Source organism: Hyaena hyaena, unplaced genomic scaffold (assembly GCF_003009895.1).
Source record: "Hyaena hyaena isolate Hyena2069 unplaced genomic scaffold, ASM300989v1 scaffold_178, whole genome shotgun sequence".
Lineage (NCBI taxonomy): Eukaryota > Metazoa > Chordata > Mammalia > Carnivora > Hyaenidae > Hyaena > Hyaena hyaena.
The window spans coordinates 894,179-913,671 of NW_024080807.1; the positions used below are offsets into that span (position 1 = coordinate 894,179).

Consider the following 19,493-nt stretch of genomic DNA (forward strand, 5'->3'; position numbering starts at 1 on the left):
GCGGGGCTTGAACACATGAACTGCGAGATCATGACCCGAGCTGCGGCTGGACGCTTAGCCAGCTGAGCCACCCAGGTGCCCCTCTACTATAATTTTATAGATGAAGTTCAGAGAAGTGACTAGTGCAAAGTCTCAGGGGCAAGACCAGGACTTAAACTCAAGTATCCTTTTTACTCTAAATTGTTGGCTTTTCTACCCAGGAGCTGCTGAACAGGGCAACTGGATCTGAGGACTGGGGTAAACCAAAGTGGCACGGTACAAAAACAGACATTATCCACACACATTTTTTAAATAAAATAAAGCTATATAAAAATGATTCCACTAGTTCTTCCTATAGCCAGGTATTCCTTTTTTTCCCACCTCATCATCTTCCTCCCACTGCTCAGGCCAGAAGAATGAAGGAGGTGAAGGGCAAAAGGGGCCACTGAAGAGGAAATCTACCTTGACTGGGATGGGATAAATTTCCAGGGCTGGAAAAGTCCAGGAGCAGCCATCACAAATGTGTGGGGGAGACACATAGGAGGGTTGAGGGAGGGGTTTTACCTCACATGTTCATCACTCATGTGCAAATTACGAAGTCCTCCTCATCCTTCAAAGCCTGCCTTTCCTTGTGAGGTCTTCCATGGGCAAACTTCTTTCTCTTTCCTCAGTAAGTATAAATTCTATGTTCCAGGATGTCAATAGAAAAGAGTTCTGACTGGAGTAATTCAGATCTAAATTCCAGCCCTGACCATAGGACCTTGGGAATGTTAGTATGTAATACCTCAACAAGTCTTTTTAATTCATTGTTGTAAGACATGAATATAAAAAATTAATTTAAATATGCTTTGTAAACAAAAATCTGAGTTTGAAGTCACAAAAATCATCATTGTTTCTTAACTTTATTGTTTTAAAATATAAATATAGAAGAGGAAATTCCACCCTGCATCTCAACTATATTCTATGCGCCATCTGTTAAAGGAGAATAAAAACTCCCCCTATTCTCACCCTTCTGGACACTGAGACTGCTGAGCTGTGCTGCACTCTTCTTTCACCCACGAGGTTTGTCCTAAAAAGACATAAGACAAAAATCTTTAGACAACACCATAACAAAGAGAAACAAATGTCCAATGACCTTGATCTTTCCAAACTACTTAGTTCATGTTATTCCAATGACTCAACTCTTCCAGAATAAGTTTGTCCAGATATTTGCACAGATCGAATACCAAGAAATTCATCATTACCAAGAAAAACAAAGGCGATTCATTAAACTGGAAAGGGACAATTAGAAAAAATGAGTTTAATAAATACAGATATACCAGATATACCATCTTAAGAAAGAGAAAAGAAATCATGGTAGGGGGTGTGCAGAAGCAGCCAATGAGAATAATTGATATCAATTGGGAAAAACTGAACAAAGACCTTAACTAAAAATATTTGCCATCATAAATGTTTCTGTTTATAGAACATTCCAGCGAATTAATGAAGTAGAAATGATAGCATGTCATCATGCACCCTTGCTGGATATAGGCAATGATCAACAATGGCTAACATCCCAGGAAAGGCAAGAAGCAGTAAAAATGTGCCTCTTGAAAGTAATACCACAGACTATGGAGTATACTTGCAAAATAAGTGAATAAGTAAGTAAGTAAGTAAGTAAAGAAATAAATAAACAATAAATTGCACCTGAAATCTGAACAATTATCTGAGTCTGGTTCTAACTACCAATTTTCAGAAAATGAGATGACAAACTGCATAAGTCACAGGGGATGCAGCCTACAAAGCTCAGACTAGAAAACTCTGTAGAACAAATGGCCTCTTTACTGCAACAGGAAAATTGCAAGGGGAAAAAAAGAAACAGAAGCTACTTTTAAAGGACTTGAAATATATCAGACACTTGCAATGGATAGAATCTATTTGGATCCTACTTCAGACAATCTTTTTAAAAAATGTTATGAAACAAGCAGAAAAATCAGAACATATTTGGATATTTGAGGACAATAAACAACAATTGGTATTTTTAGATCTATTAATGGTATTATAATTTTGTTAAATACTTACATTTTTAGTTATATTATTCTTTGACATGTTCACATTATATTTATCACATTATATTTATGTGCTTTTATCTTTTTGAAACTTATACTTGGTCAAGATGAACAAGATTGGCCATGAGTTGATAATTGTTGAAGCTAGGTGCTGGACATATGGAGAAATCACTATTCTATTATCTTCTGTATATATGCTGGAAATTTACCATAAAATCTTTAAAATTCTAAATTTAAAATTTAAGAGTAACTGGCTACTTTCTTCCAAAATTATTCAGATGTCTTCAAACTACTGCCTAAAGATTTAGTTTTGGCAAAAATCATGCAACCTCCTTAAATACAGTGTTGAATCCTTACAGTAAGAACACATTTACATTTATTTTGAAAAATAAACTGAAATGATAAAATTAACTCTATCCAATACCCAATTAGTGGTGGCGGTAAACTTCAACAGTGCTTAAACAAGTATTTTTGTTTCTATTAAATTTGAACAATATTGTGCAAGGAATTCAGCAGGATATTTTACTATATGACCTGAGGATCAGTCTTGAGATAAAAAGTTAAGAGTTATATATTTGGAATAGAAGGTGGGAAAATGTAGAGTTAAGAGGCAGTGTGGTTAGTCAGCTTGTAGAAATTAGAAAGCAAGAAATTATGCTTGGCTTCATGAATGTAGCAGAATTTTTAATGATACAATATTAAATGTCATACAATAATCATTCGGAAAAGAAGTTACCATTTCAGGCTTTTATTTTTCCTTTTTGATAGCTCTTTTTAGTTGATTTTCAATTACATTTTGTAATTTTTGTAATTACCTTTTGTAATAAAAACTGATTCATCCATTAGTGTGAAACTTGTTTTCTAAGAGATTATAATTAATGTTTCTACTATAACATCTTCCTCCTATTCCTATGAAAACAGGGTTGATCGCTCGAAGCAATTCTGTTGCTGTGTGTTTATGTGCATTTTTATAAATTTCATTAGGTGTTCAGAGGGATTGGGAATTAAAAACAAATCTACAGTATCTCACTTATAGGTGGAATCAGAAGTTGAACCTGTATCCTAATCTTGGCTCTGCATTAAATTCTGACAGTCCTTAATCAGTAATTTAACCACTCAGGACACCGTCGTTTCAACAGTAACATTGGCTTAACAGACTGAAATACAAGCCAGATAATCTCTTTCCTCATGTTTTAACTTCAGGATCTGGCATCTGGTGTCTCAAACCACAGGTATTTCTATCATACTTATCGGACTAGAGAAGACCTTGCCTTACCGAGGAATGTGTAACTTTCAACATCCTTTTCTTTTCTGTAGTGTCTATGTTATGAGCTCCCTCTCTCTATAGCACACAAACCACATTTCTTGCCACAGTAAACGCACTGATCATTTCTTCTACATGGAGTAGCTGAAGATTCCCTGACTTGTTTTAATTTATGCAGCCTAGACCAGTCAGCTGTGGGGTCACTGAACCCACAGAAGCAAAGAATTCAATCCCCTCTGCTTACCTTGACACACACTGCTATAGTCAGCACAGCAGTCTTTCCTCTGCAGACAATCATCTGCACAAGAGCAGAGGCTGGACTCTAGTCTCGTCTCCCCACAACGAAATCTATTGCATGTCCATATTCGAGCTGCAAAATTACACAGTTCAGTTGCCAGCATTTAACTTCTGGTAAGTATCCAATATCAAACATCAATTCCATGCCCTTATCCCTGTATTGCTGGACAGTCAAATTCTTGGCTTATCTGCATTAATAAATGAGAATATGTAACACAAACAAGGGGCAACCCACCCCTTTACTTCATTCAGCACAGATGCAGTCCTTCAGGCGGCAGCTCTGGTCTACCTAGCAGGTACGCCTCTGCGTTTGGAGAAACTCTGAACACTGGCTCTATCCTGGCCCAAAAGTAGGAGCTCCCAACAGTGATGAACTGCTACCCCCGACTGATTGTTGCCACGCAAGAGCAGTTCTGTTTAAGGACAGGCAGCAAGGAAGAGGCAGTGACAACAGAAGTAACAGGAACACAGTCAGGTGTGTAAGAATGTAGGCAGGTCAGGGAGCCTCCCAGCCGAGGGTGACAGAAGTGATGAATGGGCCTCCACCGTGCCTCTGCTATTCTCCGAGGCTATGTGCTCAGTGTGACATCGGTGTAAATAAACACCTGTGTTAGAAATGGCAAAAGGCAGGGGTGCCTGGGTGGCTTAGTCGGTTAAGCGTCCGACTTTCGCTTAGGTCATGATCTCGCGGTTCGTGGGTTCGAGCCCCGCGACGGGCTCTGTGCTGACTGCCAGCTCGGAGCCTGGAGCCTATTTCGGAGTCTGTATCTCCCTCTCTCTCTGACCCTCCCCTGCTCACACTGTCTCTCTCTCTCTCCTAGGAATAAATAAAAATATTTTAAAAAAATTAAAAAAAAAAGAAATGGCAAGAGGCAGTCCTGGGGTTATTTCCTAATGCCACCTTCTAGGAACCAGTGTCTAAAATCAACATCAGCCCTGGGCTTAGACAAATGCATTGAACAGGTGACTGCTGTGTTCTTCCATTGTGCACAGAGTTCTTCATTGTCTGTTATTAATGATTTACTTAAAAAAGATTTAGAGAGTTTAAGTCAAGGGAATACACATCTTATCTACAGTACGTGATCCTTTCCCCTTGCCCTTTTCAGAAAGCATAATGTAAGGAGTTCTGTTCTTATTCTCCTTGAGCCCTAGCCACCCCCATACACACATGCCTTCACTGATTGCTTAAAAAGGAAATGTTGCGAACTGTCTCTTCTCCCCAAACAGTAGTGTTTTTCAAGTTGCGTTTCGTGGAAAACTGGAATCAGAATCACCAAGAATCACCAGATTTCCAAGTAAGTCTTGTGCAACCTGAAATCTGAGAGCCACTGCCAATGAAACTAAATAAGATGACTAACATGAATCACAGCGAAATTCCATTGTGATATGTGTGCTCCGTGCAGCGATTATAGCATCTTGTCTGCTAGAGACTAGTACTCCTCACCCTCAGTCACATCAAGAGTGGACTCTGCATTTAGTACTGTAAAGGGAAGGGGGGATGATAAGCATAGATCCTGTACACAAGCTGTTCTGGGTTGAATACTGTCCCCACAAAGTGTTTGAGTCCTAGCCCCCAATGCCAGGAATGCGACCTTGCTTAGAAAAAGATCTCTCTAGACACTCAAGTTAAAATGAAGTCCTTAGAGCGGGCCCTATGCAGTGTGGCTGGTATTCTTATAAAATGGGGAAAGCTGGACACGAACTCACACACAGGGAAGACTGTGAAGACACGAGAGAACTCTCCGTGAAGACAGAGGCAGAGTTTGGCGTTCTGCGATCACAAGCTAACAACTGCCAGTGACTGCCAGCAATCCACCAGCTAGGACAGGGGCAAGGAGCACATGCTCCCCCACAGCCCTTAGAAGGAGCCAACCATCATAGCACCTATGTATAGAGGCTGTGTAGCCTGTAGAACTGTGAGAAAATGAATGTATGTGGGTTAGGCTTCCCCCCCACCCCCAGTTTCTGTGTTATGGCAGCCCTAGCAAACCAATATGCATCTGGACATGCATTAGTGATAGCGCAACGAGCATGTCACAATGAACTTATCCGCAGAGTCCATACTTGATGCCACACAGGTGTCTTCAAAATCCCAGCAACAGTCGCCCCGGTGTTTACATTCCATATCGCACCGGCAGCTCTCCAAGCCTCTGAACGAAGAATCAAAGCATTTCTTCCTGCAGCTGCCTGCGGAGTGGAGGAAATGAGAAGACCAGTGCTTAGAAGTTAGCCAATATCTCAGGGCTAAATGGTAGGAGCACACAGAAGAGATACCTAGCACAGACCAGGACAGACAAACAGGCATTTTTTTTTTTTAATTTTTTTTTTTAATGTTTATTTATTTCTAGGAGAGAGAGAGAGACAGTGTGAGCAGGGGAGGGTCAGAGAGAGAGGGAGTCACAGACTGAAACAGGCTCCAGACTCTGAGCTGGCAGTCAGGACAGAGCCTGACGCAGGGCTCGAACCCACGAACCGCGAGATCATGACCCAAGCGAAAGTCGGACGCTTAACCGACTAAGCCACCCAGGCGCCCCGAAACAGGCATTTTGTTATTGTGTGGAATGATTCATCAGTGCAAAGTGATAAATAATAAGTGATTCTTCCCCAGGACTCCAGAAAGGTTCCAGACTCAGAAATACCAGGCACCGTTAGGTGAAGGTAGGAGGGACAGGCAGAGGCTAAATATAGTGGAATTGGTTGAAAGTCTGGAGATGGAACAGCAACTATCCACCCCACTTCTGTCTTCAGATTGAAGACTCATAATCTGGAGAAATTTGGGGAAAGTAGCTTTCATCACAGAGGCAGACACAGAGGACAGCTATGAGAAGAAAAGAGGAACAAGCCACACTCACAAACATGAACAGATGGTTACTAGACATTTGAGGACAGCAAGATAATATCCAACATTAAAAAACACAGACCAAAACAAAGAAGAAAAAAAAAAGGAAAAGAAAAAGAAAAACTTGATTGAAAAGGAAACAATGCAAGGAACAGACCCCACTTCTGTCTTCAGATTGAAGACTCATAATCTGGAGAAATTTGGGGAAAGTAGCTTTCATCACAGAGGCAGACACAGAGGACAGCTATGAGAAGAAAAGAGGAACAAGCCACACTCACAAACATGAACAGATGGTTACTAGACATTTGAGGACAGCAAGATAATATCCAACATTAAAAAACACAGACCAAAACAAAGAAGAAAAAAAAAAGGAAAAAAAAAAGAAAAACTTGATTGAAAAGGAAACAATGCAAGGAACAGAAGAGTTAAACACAAACACACACTCACACAGCTAATGGTGAGATCCTCTGAAGAGACAACATTGTATTCATGAAATAAGAAAGCTATGAGACACCTGGGTGGCTCAGTTGGTTAAGTGTCTGACTTCAGCTCAGGTCAGGATCTTACAGTGAGTTCGAGCCCTGCATCTGGCTCTGTGCTGACCGCTGGGATCCTGCTTTGGATTCTGTGTCTCCCTCTCTCTCTGCCCCTCCCCTACTTGTGCTCTGACTCTGTCTGTCTCTCAAAAATAAATACATGTAAAAAATTTTAAAAAAAGAAAGCCATATTTAAAAAAAAAAAAAAAAGAAGTAACATTCTGGGAACAAAAAGATGAGAAATAAAAACAGAAGAGCAGTGATGAAAAATTCAATAGAGGGGTGTGGTAGGCAAAATTACAGTTCCCAAGACAATTCCTTCCCCAAGACTGAATATATTACACTGTTTTACATGGAAAAGAGACATTGCAGATGTAATTAAGGCTACTACTTAGTTGACTACTTAGGTGGGTGGTACCTAAAAGTGAAAACAAAGAAAGCGGAGATGATATTATTAAAGAATTCACACTATAAAATTTCCCAGAACCGAAAAGCTTAAATTATTACATCAATGTAATTATTACATTAAATTACTACATTTCCAAGGCAAAACTCACATCAAGAAGTCAACAGAAACAAAGAGATCTTGAAAGCTCACAGAGAAGAATCATAAACAATCTATAAAAGATTACAAGTCAGAATGTATCACATTTCTTAAAAGTATACTGAAATCTAGAAGATAGGAAAGTAATGTTTTTCATATTTTTTTTTAAATGTTTTATTTATTTCTAGGAGAGAGAGAGAGACAGCATGAGCAGGGGAGGGTCAGAGAGAGAGGGAGACACAGACTCTGAAACAGGCTCCAGGCTCTGAGCTGGCAGTCAGCACAGAGCCTGATGCGGGGCTCGAACCCACGAACCGCGAGGTCATGACCTAAGCGAAAGTCGGACGCTTAACCGACTAAGCCACCCAGGCGCCCCATGTTTTTCATATTTTTAAAGGAAAATTATGTTCCTCTCAGAATTCAATATCTAGCCAAACCATCAAGTGTTAAGTTAGGACGATGAAGATATCTTTAGATAGGTAAGAACTCAAGTTACATTCCTTATGCATCCTATTTTAGGAAGCTACTAAAGATATTCTTTAGCCAAATGAGGAAGTAAAACAAAGAGATTCAAAGAATATGAGATCCCACACAGTGGATAGAATAGGGAAATACTAACCATACGCCAAACAAAGAGAGCAACCAACACACAGAGCAGCAGGACAGAGGAATAAAAACTAAAATAAAGGATATCACTCTACACCTAATTTTATACTGTCAAAAATGAGAGAGCCAGATAATGCCAAGGGTTGGTGGGGATACATGGTAAAGACAGAGTACGCTGTAGCAGCCATTCTAGGAAGCAATCTGGGACTACTCACCAGAGTAAGAAGACAAACCCTGATGACGAGGGAGCTTGGGGCAAGCTGAGGGCAAAATATAGGTTGGTACACACATACAACCAAGTGGAATATATGGGATATTCCTCGGACACTCTTGGCTTCTCAACGACAAAAGAAAGAGGTTTAAGGGCTTGCCATGGTGATATGGGAAACTCAGGCAAATGAAAAAGTAAATTCCCTTATTGCCTACAGCCCATTGACAAGTCCCGGAGACCAGCAGAGTGATCTCCCTCTAGGAGCTCAGCTGCCTCAAGGATAACACATTGCTGGGGTCAAAAGGGAATCTCGGACTAACATTATCTCAACATCGAGGATCCTGTAAGTCTACTTCCTTTATCCCAACTGCCTAAGATATATGCTGACAATCATACTCCAAGCTTACGGCCCCTTGATATGCATCTAAAAGGTCTCATGACTGAAGTTTTTTTTAAATTTTTAAAAATGTTTTATTTATTTCTGAAAGAAAGAGAGAGGGAGATAAAGGCAGCGTGAGCAGGGGAGGGTCAGAGAGAGAGGGAGACACAGAATCCAAAGCAGGCTCCAGGCTCTGAGCTGGCTGTCAGCACAGAGCCCAACATGGGGCTCAAACCCACGAACTATGGGATCATGACCTGAGCCGAAGTCAGACGCTTAACTGACTGAGCCACCCAGGCGCCCCCTGAAGTTTTTAAAAATGGCATTTCCCTAGCAACAGCTAGCCCCTCAAAGTCCTGGAAATCTTGCTCCCAAAATTTCTTAGAGACTTACTCTATCCTTGAACCCCTCCCAACCTCAGGGTATATAATAAATGAGTTACCCAATAGGACCTCAGTATAGATCTTCCTGTCCAGGGGTCCTGTCCCCATGCTTCCATAAAATCACCTTTTTGCACCAAGATATCTTCATGAATTCTTTCTTGGCCATCAGCTCTGAACCCCATGAACCCCCCTTGCCCAAAAACTTCATCACTAAGACCCAGGAATTCTATTCCTATTAGATAACGAAGCAATCTCATACAAGTCCATAAGAGAACCTAAAGCACATATGTGGTGTAAAGGAGCTGAAGTCAATCAGGCACTGGGGGAGGGCATAGGTTAAATAGTATATTAGATACATGCTAAAGGGTACTAGGTAGTAAGTAGATAGATGCATAAGAATAGATGCATGCATAACAATGTAGATAGATCTTAAGAAACATCCAATGAAAAAGTAACACAAATACTTTATACCATTTATATAAGGCCTTTATAAGTAAGGCCTTATACCATTTACATAAAAGGCATTATGTATTTACTAACCTACTTTGAAACATTTTCTGCACATGGCTTTTAGGAAACAACAATCACCTGACTTTCTTTCCACATTCCTGACAAATTCTTCCTAAGTTTCATCTGTGGGTTTTCCCCCACCTCATACATCTAATTTATTTTTCCCCACAGCGGCTCTCTCTTTCTCTCTCTCTCTTTTTGTTTTTATAGTTTATTGTCAAGCTGGTTTCCATATAACACCCAGTGCTCGTCCCAACAAGTGCCCTCCTCCATGCCCATCACCCACTTTCCCCATTCCCCCACCCCCCATCAATCCTCAGTTTGTTCTCAGTATTTAAGAGTCTCTTATGGTTTGCCTCCCTCCTTCTCCCTAACTATTTTTTCCCCTTCCCCTCTCCCATGGTCTTCTGTTAACTTTCTCCTGTTCCACATATGAGTGAAAACATATGGTATCTGTCCTTCTCTGCCTGACTTACTTCGTTTAGCATAACACCCTCGAGTTCTATCTATATTGCTACAAATGGCCAGATTTCATTCTTTCTCATTGCCATGTAGTATTCCATTGTATATATAAACCACATCTTCTTAATCCATTCGTCAATTGATGGACATTTAGGCTCCTTCCATGATTTGGCTCATGTATCCAATTTTTTAAGGTTAGTGTGTTCCAGTCACATTGCTTTAAATCCCACATATGATGCTGATAACTGCCTCATTGCATGTCTATTTAGAACTTCCCTTCAAAAGACAGCCTCGTATATCCAACTGCCTTCTTGGCTTTTCCACTTGGACATCTAGTAGATATTTCAAATTTAACATGTTCAAAAATGAGTTCCTGATTACTCTCCCCAAAGCAGCTTCTTCTACAGAGTTTCCCAACTCAGTTATGGAAATTCTGTATTTCCAGATGTTCATATCAAAAATCTTGAGGTCATTCTTCTCTCTTTCTCCATATGTATCCTGTAGATAAAATCTATCTACCACATCAAAAGATACCCAGCATCTAAACATGTCTCACCAGTTACAAAATCACTGCCATAGTTCAAGACATAAAACTTGTATGATCATGGCAATAATTTCCTAATTGGTGTCCCCACATCTCCTGGTTTCAATCTGCCATTTATTCATAACACAGTAGCCTGAATGAGTGTATTGAAAGCAAACCACAGCATGTCATTTCTCTGCTCAAAACCTCCAATCACTTCCCATCACTCTCAGAATGAAAGCCTGTGGCCATATTTGATCTACCAACCTCACTGATTCGGCTTCTTTTCAGTCCTTTGGCCATCTATTTTAGGACCACCCTCCTTGTCTTCTCAGTTCTAGCTCGCTGATCTTGTTACTCTTTAAATGAGCTTGCCAGGCAAGCTCCTGCCTTAGGCCTTTGCACTTGTTTTTTTCCTCTTGCTTGGAATGTTTCTCCAGCAAATATCCCTGTTCCTCCCTTACTTATTTACGAAAGTTATTTCACATACACCCCCCCCACCCCAGCTCCAACTCAATATTGTATAATCCCCTTTTCAGTTTTACTTACTCCTTAGCACTTTCCTTATCATATATATATTTGACTTATTTATTTTTTAATTGTCTGCCTTCCATGCTAGAACGTAAACTCTTTGAAGTTTCCCAGTAATTAGAGTAGTACCTAGCATACAGTTAGTGCTCAATTATTGAAGAATAAGTAAAAAGTATGGACACATGAAAGAATACATTTGTAAGAATATATACAAACTAAAACTAGAAGAGCTACTCTTAAAATTCACACTAGAAAAAAAGTACTTTGCCTATGAAAAGACAGTGAATTGGAATAGAGAATGGTGAAAATGGTCCAGGGTTGGGGATTAGGAATTACTGGTAGAAGAATGAGGAGGTGATTATTTTAAGGAAGCTGGCAAAGGAAGGGCTGGAGTTCAGTGCCAATGTCCTGGGTGGGAGGGGGGAGGGGTGGTGCCACATCAGGGCTGACAGACTGAGATAAAAAGACAAGAATAAGGAACAATGACACTGGGAAGCCAGCCAGTAGGTGCAGTAAAATAAAGAAGAGAAAGAGCTAAAACAATCAGAGATTTTGTTCAGATTTTAGTATGTGCCTCTTGCAATTGATTTACGTGATTTGAGGATAAGAGAACCAAGAAGTGATATACAGCTGTGCACGCTAACATCGGAACACTACTATGACAGTGGTCTGCCAACACTTGTTAGGTCTAGGACTAGGGTTCTGTAGTTCAGAACCATAACCCGTAGCTCTGTCGTGTAGTACAGAAACAGCCAAGTGACTCAAAAAAAGACAGTAATTTTCCAGGTAAGGTCCATCTTTTCAGTTCTGCCATGTTCCCATGCTATACTGGGGGTACTGAGTATTCTTAAGTGAAAACGTAACTGGAAAATTGTTTATCAATCTCACCAAGAGCCTCCCTAATGAAGAAACAATAAGACCTTCTCCAAGGGAGTCAAACTAAAAGTTAATTGGCCAAGTTAAAAAGGAATGTACATGATCTAATATTCGACCTCCTACTTCCCCTTAATAAAAGTACCAAAACAATACATAACCAGACTTAGAAAATACTTGTATAAATGGTTTATTTACTGTTCATGTTGGCCAGATATTGCAAAAGAGATGTGTTTTGATATTTTGCAGCATCTTTGTCCTATTTTTTCTTTGCCTCTTAGAAGGAAAAATAAATAAATAAACACAGGGGCACCTGGGTGGCTCCGTTGGTTGAGCGTGAGACTTCGGCTCTGGTCATGATCTCACGGTTCGAGGGTTCGAGCCCTGTGTCAGGCTCTGTGCTGACAGCCCGGAGCCTGGAACCTGCTTCGGATTCTGTGTCTCCCTCTCTCTCTGCCCCTCCCCACCTCAAGCTCTGTCTCTCTCTGTCTCAGAAATAAATAAACATTAAAAAAAAAATGAAGCTTTTAGTCTGCACTACATTTCAAGAATGTGGCATTGCCTAGCCAAGAAATACTGAAATTTCAAGAAGAAAGTGATACTCACATAGCAGGAGGTCCTGGGAGGGGAGCAACTAAGACTTTTGAGGCCAAGTTTATCAGCGGATAGGAATGACTAGAGTAGGTACTAAGACAGAAGGAGTCTTTGATCCAGTTATTAAATCCTCTATGGAGGTGGGGACAAATCAGGGGGAAAATACAGGAATGATATGAACCTCAAAGGAGCAAGGCGTGAGGGCAAAAAAGTAAAGCCCAGAAATGACATTGGATAATGCTAACCACAGACGTGGGCTCCTGATAAGTATGGTGTGGGAGAAGGAAAAGCCTTCGAAAAGTGTGCTGCATGCAGGAGAGAGGGGGCTCCAGAGAGGGGACAAGTTTCAGAGTTGAAGGTGAGGAGAAAGGAGAAATCAGGAAATGTGTTGAGAAAATACTGAGGGGTATACCTTGTTCTTCTTGTCGCCTGAGTCCAAGCCCCAGGCCCAGTCCAAGTGACACAATCACCAACAACGCAAGAAGAACCTATTATTTAAAAAAGGAAAAGTGACCTTTACAATTTTTTAAAAATGTACAAAGGTACAAAGATACCCCCCTCCGTCAGTGAATCTTAAAGGCACACAGCATGCAAGTTATTCATATTACCAGATCAACAGTGACAGAGGAAATTATATTTTTAAATGCCTGAAATTAAGAAAGCTTTGGGAACGAGTTTAAAATGCTATTTATTACAGATCTTTAAATTCAAATGTATCAGTCCTGGTTAGCTTACTCCCAGATTGAGTTAAAATATGAATGAAACCGCCACTGGAGTCATTTACCTTTGCCCATTTCTCACTCTTAACTAGGTACCTATTTGGAGATCATTTATCTAAGAGCATTCCTGAATTGTGAAATCGTTAACTACACCTCATTCCTAGGGAGCAGGGGATTCCCTCCTCCCCAGCTCTGTCCTGTGGAGGGGAATGAGAATATTTAATACATGTAAAAAATAAAATATTCAAATAATTAACTGGCAAATGATCTGCTTTGATCTACAGCTCAGACAAATGATGTGGAGGTTCTGTGACCAAAGATTGTGTATGTTACTCATCATCACTACTGCTGACAAGGCTCTTCAGTGTAGTGGACTTTATTCAATGACTAGAATTAAACTGTGATATAACTACAGAGAATCCTTCCCACTGACCTTGTCCTCCACCCAGTAAGTCCAATGATAAGCATGCTGGATGACAGAGCTTGAAAAATATATACTGCCATGAAATATACACACACAACAGACACATGAATTATTTAGGAATGTATTTTTCAACACCAATACCCTTTGTAATAAAGCTTTTTTTTTTTAAAAAATCACTTTCAAAAAAACCACAATATTAAAATTTGCTTCAATAATAACATAAACCACTGATTTTGTTTTCATTCTGAAAATCAACTGGAAAATTAACATACCTAACTTTTACAACAGACGTGGTTTCAGTGACTGAGAAAATATGTTAAAATACTATGAAAACAAATCTTTTTAAAATGTTTTATTTTTAAGTAATCTCTATACCCAACATGGGGCTCAAACTCACAACTCTGAGATCGAGAGTCACATGCTCTATAGGCTGAGCCAGCCAGGCACTCCCTATGAAAACAATTCTTAAATAAAGTCTGAAACTTAGCTCCCAGTTTCAGTGACCTTTCAGCATTCAGTGGAAAGAATGGAGAGGGAAAGTGAACATAAATAGCTATTAAATAGCATCACTAGCACTTAGTCCCTTATTACGATGCTCAAAAGCCTCACATGACCAGGATTAAGAATACAAAGCAGGGAAACACTGGGAAGTAGTCCTATGGTAAACCTTATGCATTATCGATTTACAAATTGGTTTATACCATCTCATTAATCCTTCTACCATTCAAATTTGATGGAAAAATAAACAACATTTGGCTATCCGTAGAATCCTCTAGAGCTTTCTCCTGTTAAATCTTAGTGTCTATTTCTTCATGACTCTACTTGCTCGTGTATTTTTGGCTTGCTCTCTGCATTATTCTGTACGTTCCCTGAGAAGAAGCTTCATTTATTTAAAAATTTTATTTATTTTGGGGAGAGTGCAAGCAGGGAGGGGCCGAGAAAGGGGGACAGAGGATCTGACAGGCTGTCAGCACAGAGCTGGATGAGGGGCTCAAACTCACAAACCATGAGATGATGACCAGAGCCGAAGCTGGACACTCATCCGACTGGGCCACCCAGGTGCCTCAAAGAAGCTTCATGTTTAATCTCATATAATCACTTCCTCTAAATGAGAATTATGAATTAGCTTCTTGATATTGAGGTGCATATGCATCTTTAACTATTTATGCTAGCTACAAAATGGGCAGAGAACTCCAGACTCCAAAATCACCACGAAGCCAACATTTGGCTTTAGATAGCTGAATAAAGAATGCCAGCAACACAGTGGATACAGCTGAAGTTTCTTAAATGAAACCTATGTTAAAATTTAGAAACAGGGTATTTCAGAAACTATGATTTTAAAATACTGAGCTTCTATTACACATACTAGTAAACCACTATAAGGATACAAGAAAGAAAATAAGTGATGCACAAAATTTTGCTTTCAAGGAGTTTAGAATTTCGTGAATTTATAGATGGAATAAATCTAATAAACGGCATAAGAGCTAAAAGAGCATTCTAAAGTTCCCAGAAGGGTAATGACTAAATAGAATATATTGACAGTTTACTTTGTTATACTTCCTCGGCTCAATGTTTACATACATTGTTTCATTTACTTCTAGAAACAATGCTTGAGTGACCGAACGGTGGTGACGCTAATTAAGGCAGGGAACTTAGGAGAAAACTGCAGCACGATATATTGGTGTGAGAAATTATGCAGTTGTTTTTGGCTGGAGTTACTGGATGAAGAGCCAGCAAGCAGGCATTTGAAGTCTTGTGACAGAAACTCAGCAAGAAGTCAGATCTACCGGCCTACTTGAAATTCTTGGTTGAAAATATGACTTTTACAATCATAAAAAGATAAGGTTGCCTAAAGAAAAGATATTTAGACAAGGTTTGGTGGAATGCTATGTGCAACGTGCAAGAAAGAAGAAAGATAAATCCGCCAAGAATGCAGATAAGAGAAAAGTCATAAAAACGGGAATATCGATGCCACCATGGAGCAAGGGCAGAGAATAATTCAAGACAAGAACATAACAATACGCATATATTATTGTTAAGGAGACAGATCAGGGGGACAGAGGAGAAGGAAAGACTTCCAAGGAGATGACTTCAGGTGAGTAAAATCAAGCAAGGGAACAGGGAATGGGTGGGTGGTGGGAAAACGGGGGCAGTGGATGCAGCTCCCCTTCCCCAAACATTTGAGAGAGTAAAACAATCAAGGAAAGCTTTTTTTTTTTTTTTACCAGGACAGGGAAGATCTTAACATATTTAAAAAAAAAAAAAAACAGAGAGAAAATAGGCTAAAGGGACTATCTCTAGGAGTAAAGAAAACTAGGATAAAAGCAACAGTCCAACAAAGACTATGACATAGAGTGATTTTTAATTTTCTAAATTAAATATTCATGCAATAAAATGGTGCTCTATGTTGTGATTATAATCATGCTAAAATCAATGTTGCAAAGTGTTTGGTCACAAGATCCCAACTTTTTAGAACTGATCAAATGCTAATTTGTTATTCAAATTTCTCAGGCAACATAGGATTAAAAATATTAACTTGGCATCAGAGCTGTCAGAAGGGATAAAACTGAATGCAATCACTTAAAACTTTACACTTAAATAGCAACACAAAGGCAAATGGGGAGTTATACAGTTAACGTTTATCATAAAGCTACAAAGATTAAAATTAAAAACTACTTACAATACAAATTATTTTATATTTCCTAACAGTGTTCTTCTGGACAGGTTCTTCCATTGATAAGATCCGAGTAGAGTCCATTAGCCATATAAACCTGTTTTGCTAGATGACAGTAGCACTCCTTCCTTTTCCTAGTCCAGCAAAGAGAAACTGAATGAGTTAAGTCACTGTGAGTAACTTTTATATGTTTGGGAAGGGTGCAGCTCTTCAGTGACTGGACAATTGAAAGAGAGGAAAAAAGGTGTAATAACAATAGCATCAAGAGATGAAAGTCCTTTTCCAGGACATTGTAGACAAATACTAAATACTCATCAAAATATATGGAACAGGAATAACATAATAATCAAATTTTGATACATTTTGATCATTTGTTTTCCTCAAAAATAACCCAAAATAAAAGCCTTTGTTATAAAAATCCAGGGAGTTTCTGCATTTGTATAAACTTCATTTCACAGTTGAAAATCAGCATGTTAAAAATGTGCTTTAGCTATATAGGATCCCAAAACTCTGTTGAATTTATATAAAGTACTTAATTATATAAGAATATGTCTTTTATTTTACAGGTTCACAGTTTGAAATGTTTTCATACATTTTATCTCATGTCAAACTTAACATCCATTACAAACATTTTATTCCTATTTTGTAGTTGTGTCAAATAAAGGTCTGATTATTCGAATTCAGTTCTGTGACTTACTTGCCCCAAGTCACATATTTACTAGATTCCAGAGGTAGAAATGAAACCCAGGTCATCTTCTAACTCCCCAAATTCAAGTCAACTTTCATTAAGCAATTAACTCCCTCTTTTCTTAGTTATATAGACCAGTGCGTCCTGGTACATGCACTTCATGCTGAGAAGGGGTACAGGTTTATGATGAAAGAAATAAATTAATAAGCTATGTAGCCAGATTCCCGGGAACCTGAGTCCTATGATAACCTCCTTGGTCACAAAAAGCTTGGGAACTCTTTTCTAATGTAACGATTATTAAAAAAAAAAAAAAAAAAAAAGCCTGTAGGTTGCAGTATATTCCTTGGAAACCACTAATCTAAACTATTACAATCTTAAAAGCAGTGGAAAGAAATAGGAAAACAATCTATCCTAACATACAATGACTTATAAATATGAACATTATTTCTGAAAGTCATGTCAAAATCCCTTTGTCTATTATGGGAGCCCATGTGCTTAAGGAAAAGCCCTGCAGAGTAAGAGCCACGTTCCCTTTTAAGGGTTTGTGCTGTTCTTTCTCACTCCAGGAGACCCCTCAACCTTACCTTCAGGCCTAACCAGTGGAAGTACCTGCATGAGTTGCTGACACAGAAGAAATGAGTTTTAGAGGAAGACGCCATAGAGATAACCTAAATCAAGGTCCAAAGACTTCTTTACGTGGACAACAAAGAAGTAAACAAAACTCTGTTTGGATACCTTGGCAAACAGTTCTCTGCAGTGGATAAACTTAGAAACACCCCAAGTAGTCTTTTAAAATTTTAATTTTAATTTTTCAAAATCTGAAGCCCAGTCCACTTTCAACTGAATTAGAATCTTCTGGATTTGGGGTTAAAATATCCCTCCAAGCCATTTTATATTGTAGCCGCGTTCAGTGTAAACACATTGCTTTGAGCAGTATGTACACTTTTGAATCCTCTTTTGCAAACATTTACTATGGGGTCTACTTACACTTTAGGTTTAAGGTAAGACAAGAGGACCTCTAGAGCTTGACTACTTGCCCAAGATCACCATGGTTGCTGCTATTTCAGAAGTAAGATTCTGCCTGGTCTTGACGCTGCCACTTCAGGGAGTACTGTTGTCATGATTGCTGCTGTGGCAAAGAGATTGTAAGAAAGAAAAATCAAGTCTACACCACAATTTGTTTCAGAATTAGGAGATTCCTAGGCATTGTGGCTTCTATCTAGTCATCTGACATAGAGCTTCAATTTTTCTACTTGCACTTATGACAATCTCTCTAGTCTGCCTTGACTCTCATTAACGGTGCTCTTACTTTTACCTTCCTCTCTGTGACGGTAGTTTTGTGTGTCAGTTTGGCGAAGCTGTGGTACTCAGTTATTTAATCAAAAGCTAATCTAGGATATTGCCATGATTTTTTCTGTAAATGTGTTAGTATCTACAATCAATTAATTTTTAACAAAAAAAGATTACCCTTAAGAATATTGTGGCTTTCCACCCACCTCAGTTTGAGGCAAAAAGAACAAGAAATTTTGCCTCAAAATTACAACATGAGCCCAAGTTTCCAGCCTTTCAGCTCACCCTGACATATAAGTTTCAGGGTAAGTATAAGTTTCAGACTTGTTAGCCTCCACAATCGAGTCAATTCCTTTCCCTCTTCTCTCTCACTCTCTCTCTCTGTCCTCTCTGTTTTCTCTGTCTGTCTCCCTCTCCCCCCACCCCCACCTCCACCTCCACCTTGTTCTGTTTCTCTGGAGAATCTTGACTGATACATCCTTTGAACATCTCACATTTTTAGTTCTTTATAAGACTTCGCCTCATTTCAACCTCTCCTCCTTATTTGGCCCTCCAGAATCTACTATCTTGGTTTCTGTCTTCTTGATTCTCAACTCTTTGTCCTAATATTTTCTATAATAATTTGTATACCTTGACTCCAGAATGCTTACCTGGTACTGATACCCCAGCTGCACTCAGATCCTGCTTGCTGGTATTCTCCATGATGTCACTTGATTCTATACCAGCTTTGTTCACCAGAATACCACTGACTCTGGCTCTGTTTTTTTGTGATATAATTCTTATCACTCCCCTCTGCCCAAGCTTCCTTCCTCTCTGCTGTACCTCATCTTCCATCTTTTTTCAACCCTGAGAACACAAAAACACTAGATAAGGAAGTCAAGTGACCTCTGATAACATCTTGCATCGCTCACTTATTGGCTAATCCCTGACATCAAATTCTTCTCATCAAGGTGATATTGAATTATCTAAAAGTTACTAAGTTAATGGAAAAATATCTTAGTCCTTCAGGTCCTGAGGCTAGTAAACCTCAGGAAATTTACCTGAGGTATTTACACAGAGGTGTAGTAGAGATGTTAGATTGTCCAGTCTCTGGTCTTAATTCCCCTAAACCCCAACCTC

General features: G+C 39.3%; 1 protein-coding gene across 1 annotated transcript in view; it reads right to left on the reverse strand.

The window, feature by feature from the left end:
* Positions 1-19,130, reverse strand: part of ENPP3 (ectonucleotide pyrophosphatase/phosphodiesterase 3) — a 76,896-nt gene extending 57,766 nt beyond the window's left edge. The window contains exons 1-7 of the mRNA XM_039240401.1: positions 19,025-19,130; positions 18,072-18,213; positions 16,403-16,530; positions 12,992-13,067; positions 5,653-5,775; positions 3,536-3,661; positions 988-1,048 (exon numbers count right to left, since the gene is read on the reverse strand). Of these exons, the coding sequence (XP_039096332.1) occupies positions 988-1,048; positions 3,536-3,661; positions 5,653-5,775; positions 12,992-13,067; positions 16,403-16,480 (464 nt within the window). The 5' untranslated portion in view covers positions 16,481-16,530; positions 18,072-18,213; positions 19,025-19,130. The remainder of the gene's footprint in view (positions 1-987; positions 1,049-3,535; positions 3,662-5,652; positions 5,776-12,991; positions 13,068-16,402; positions 16,531-18,071; positions 18,214-19,024) is intronic.
* Positions 19,131-19,493: the final 363 nt, after the last annotated feature.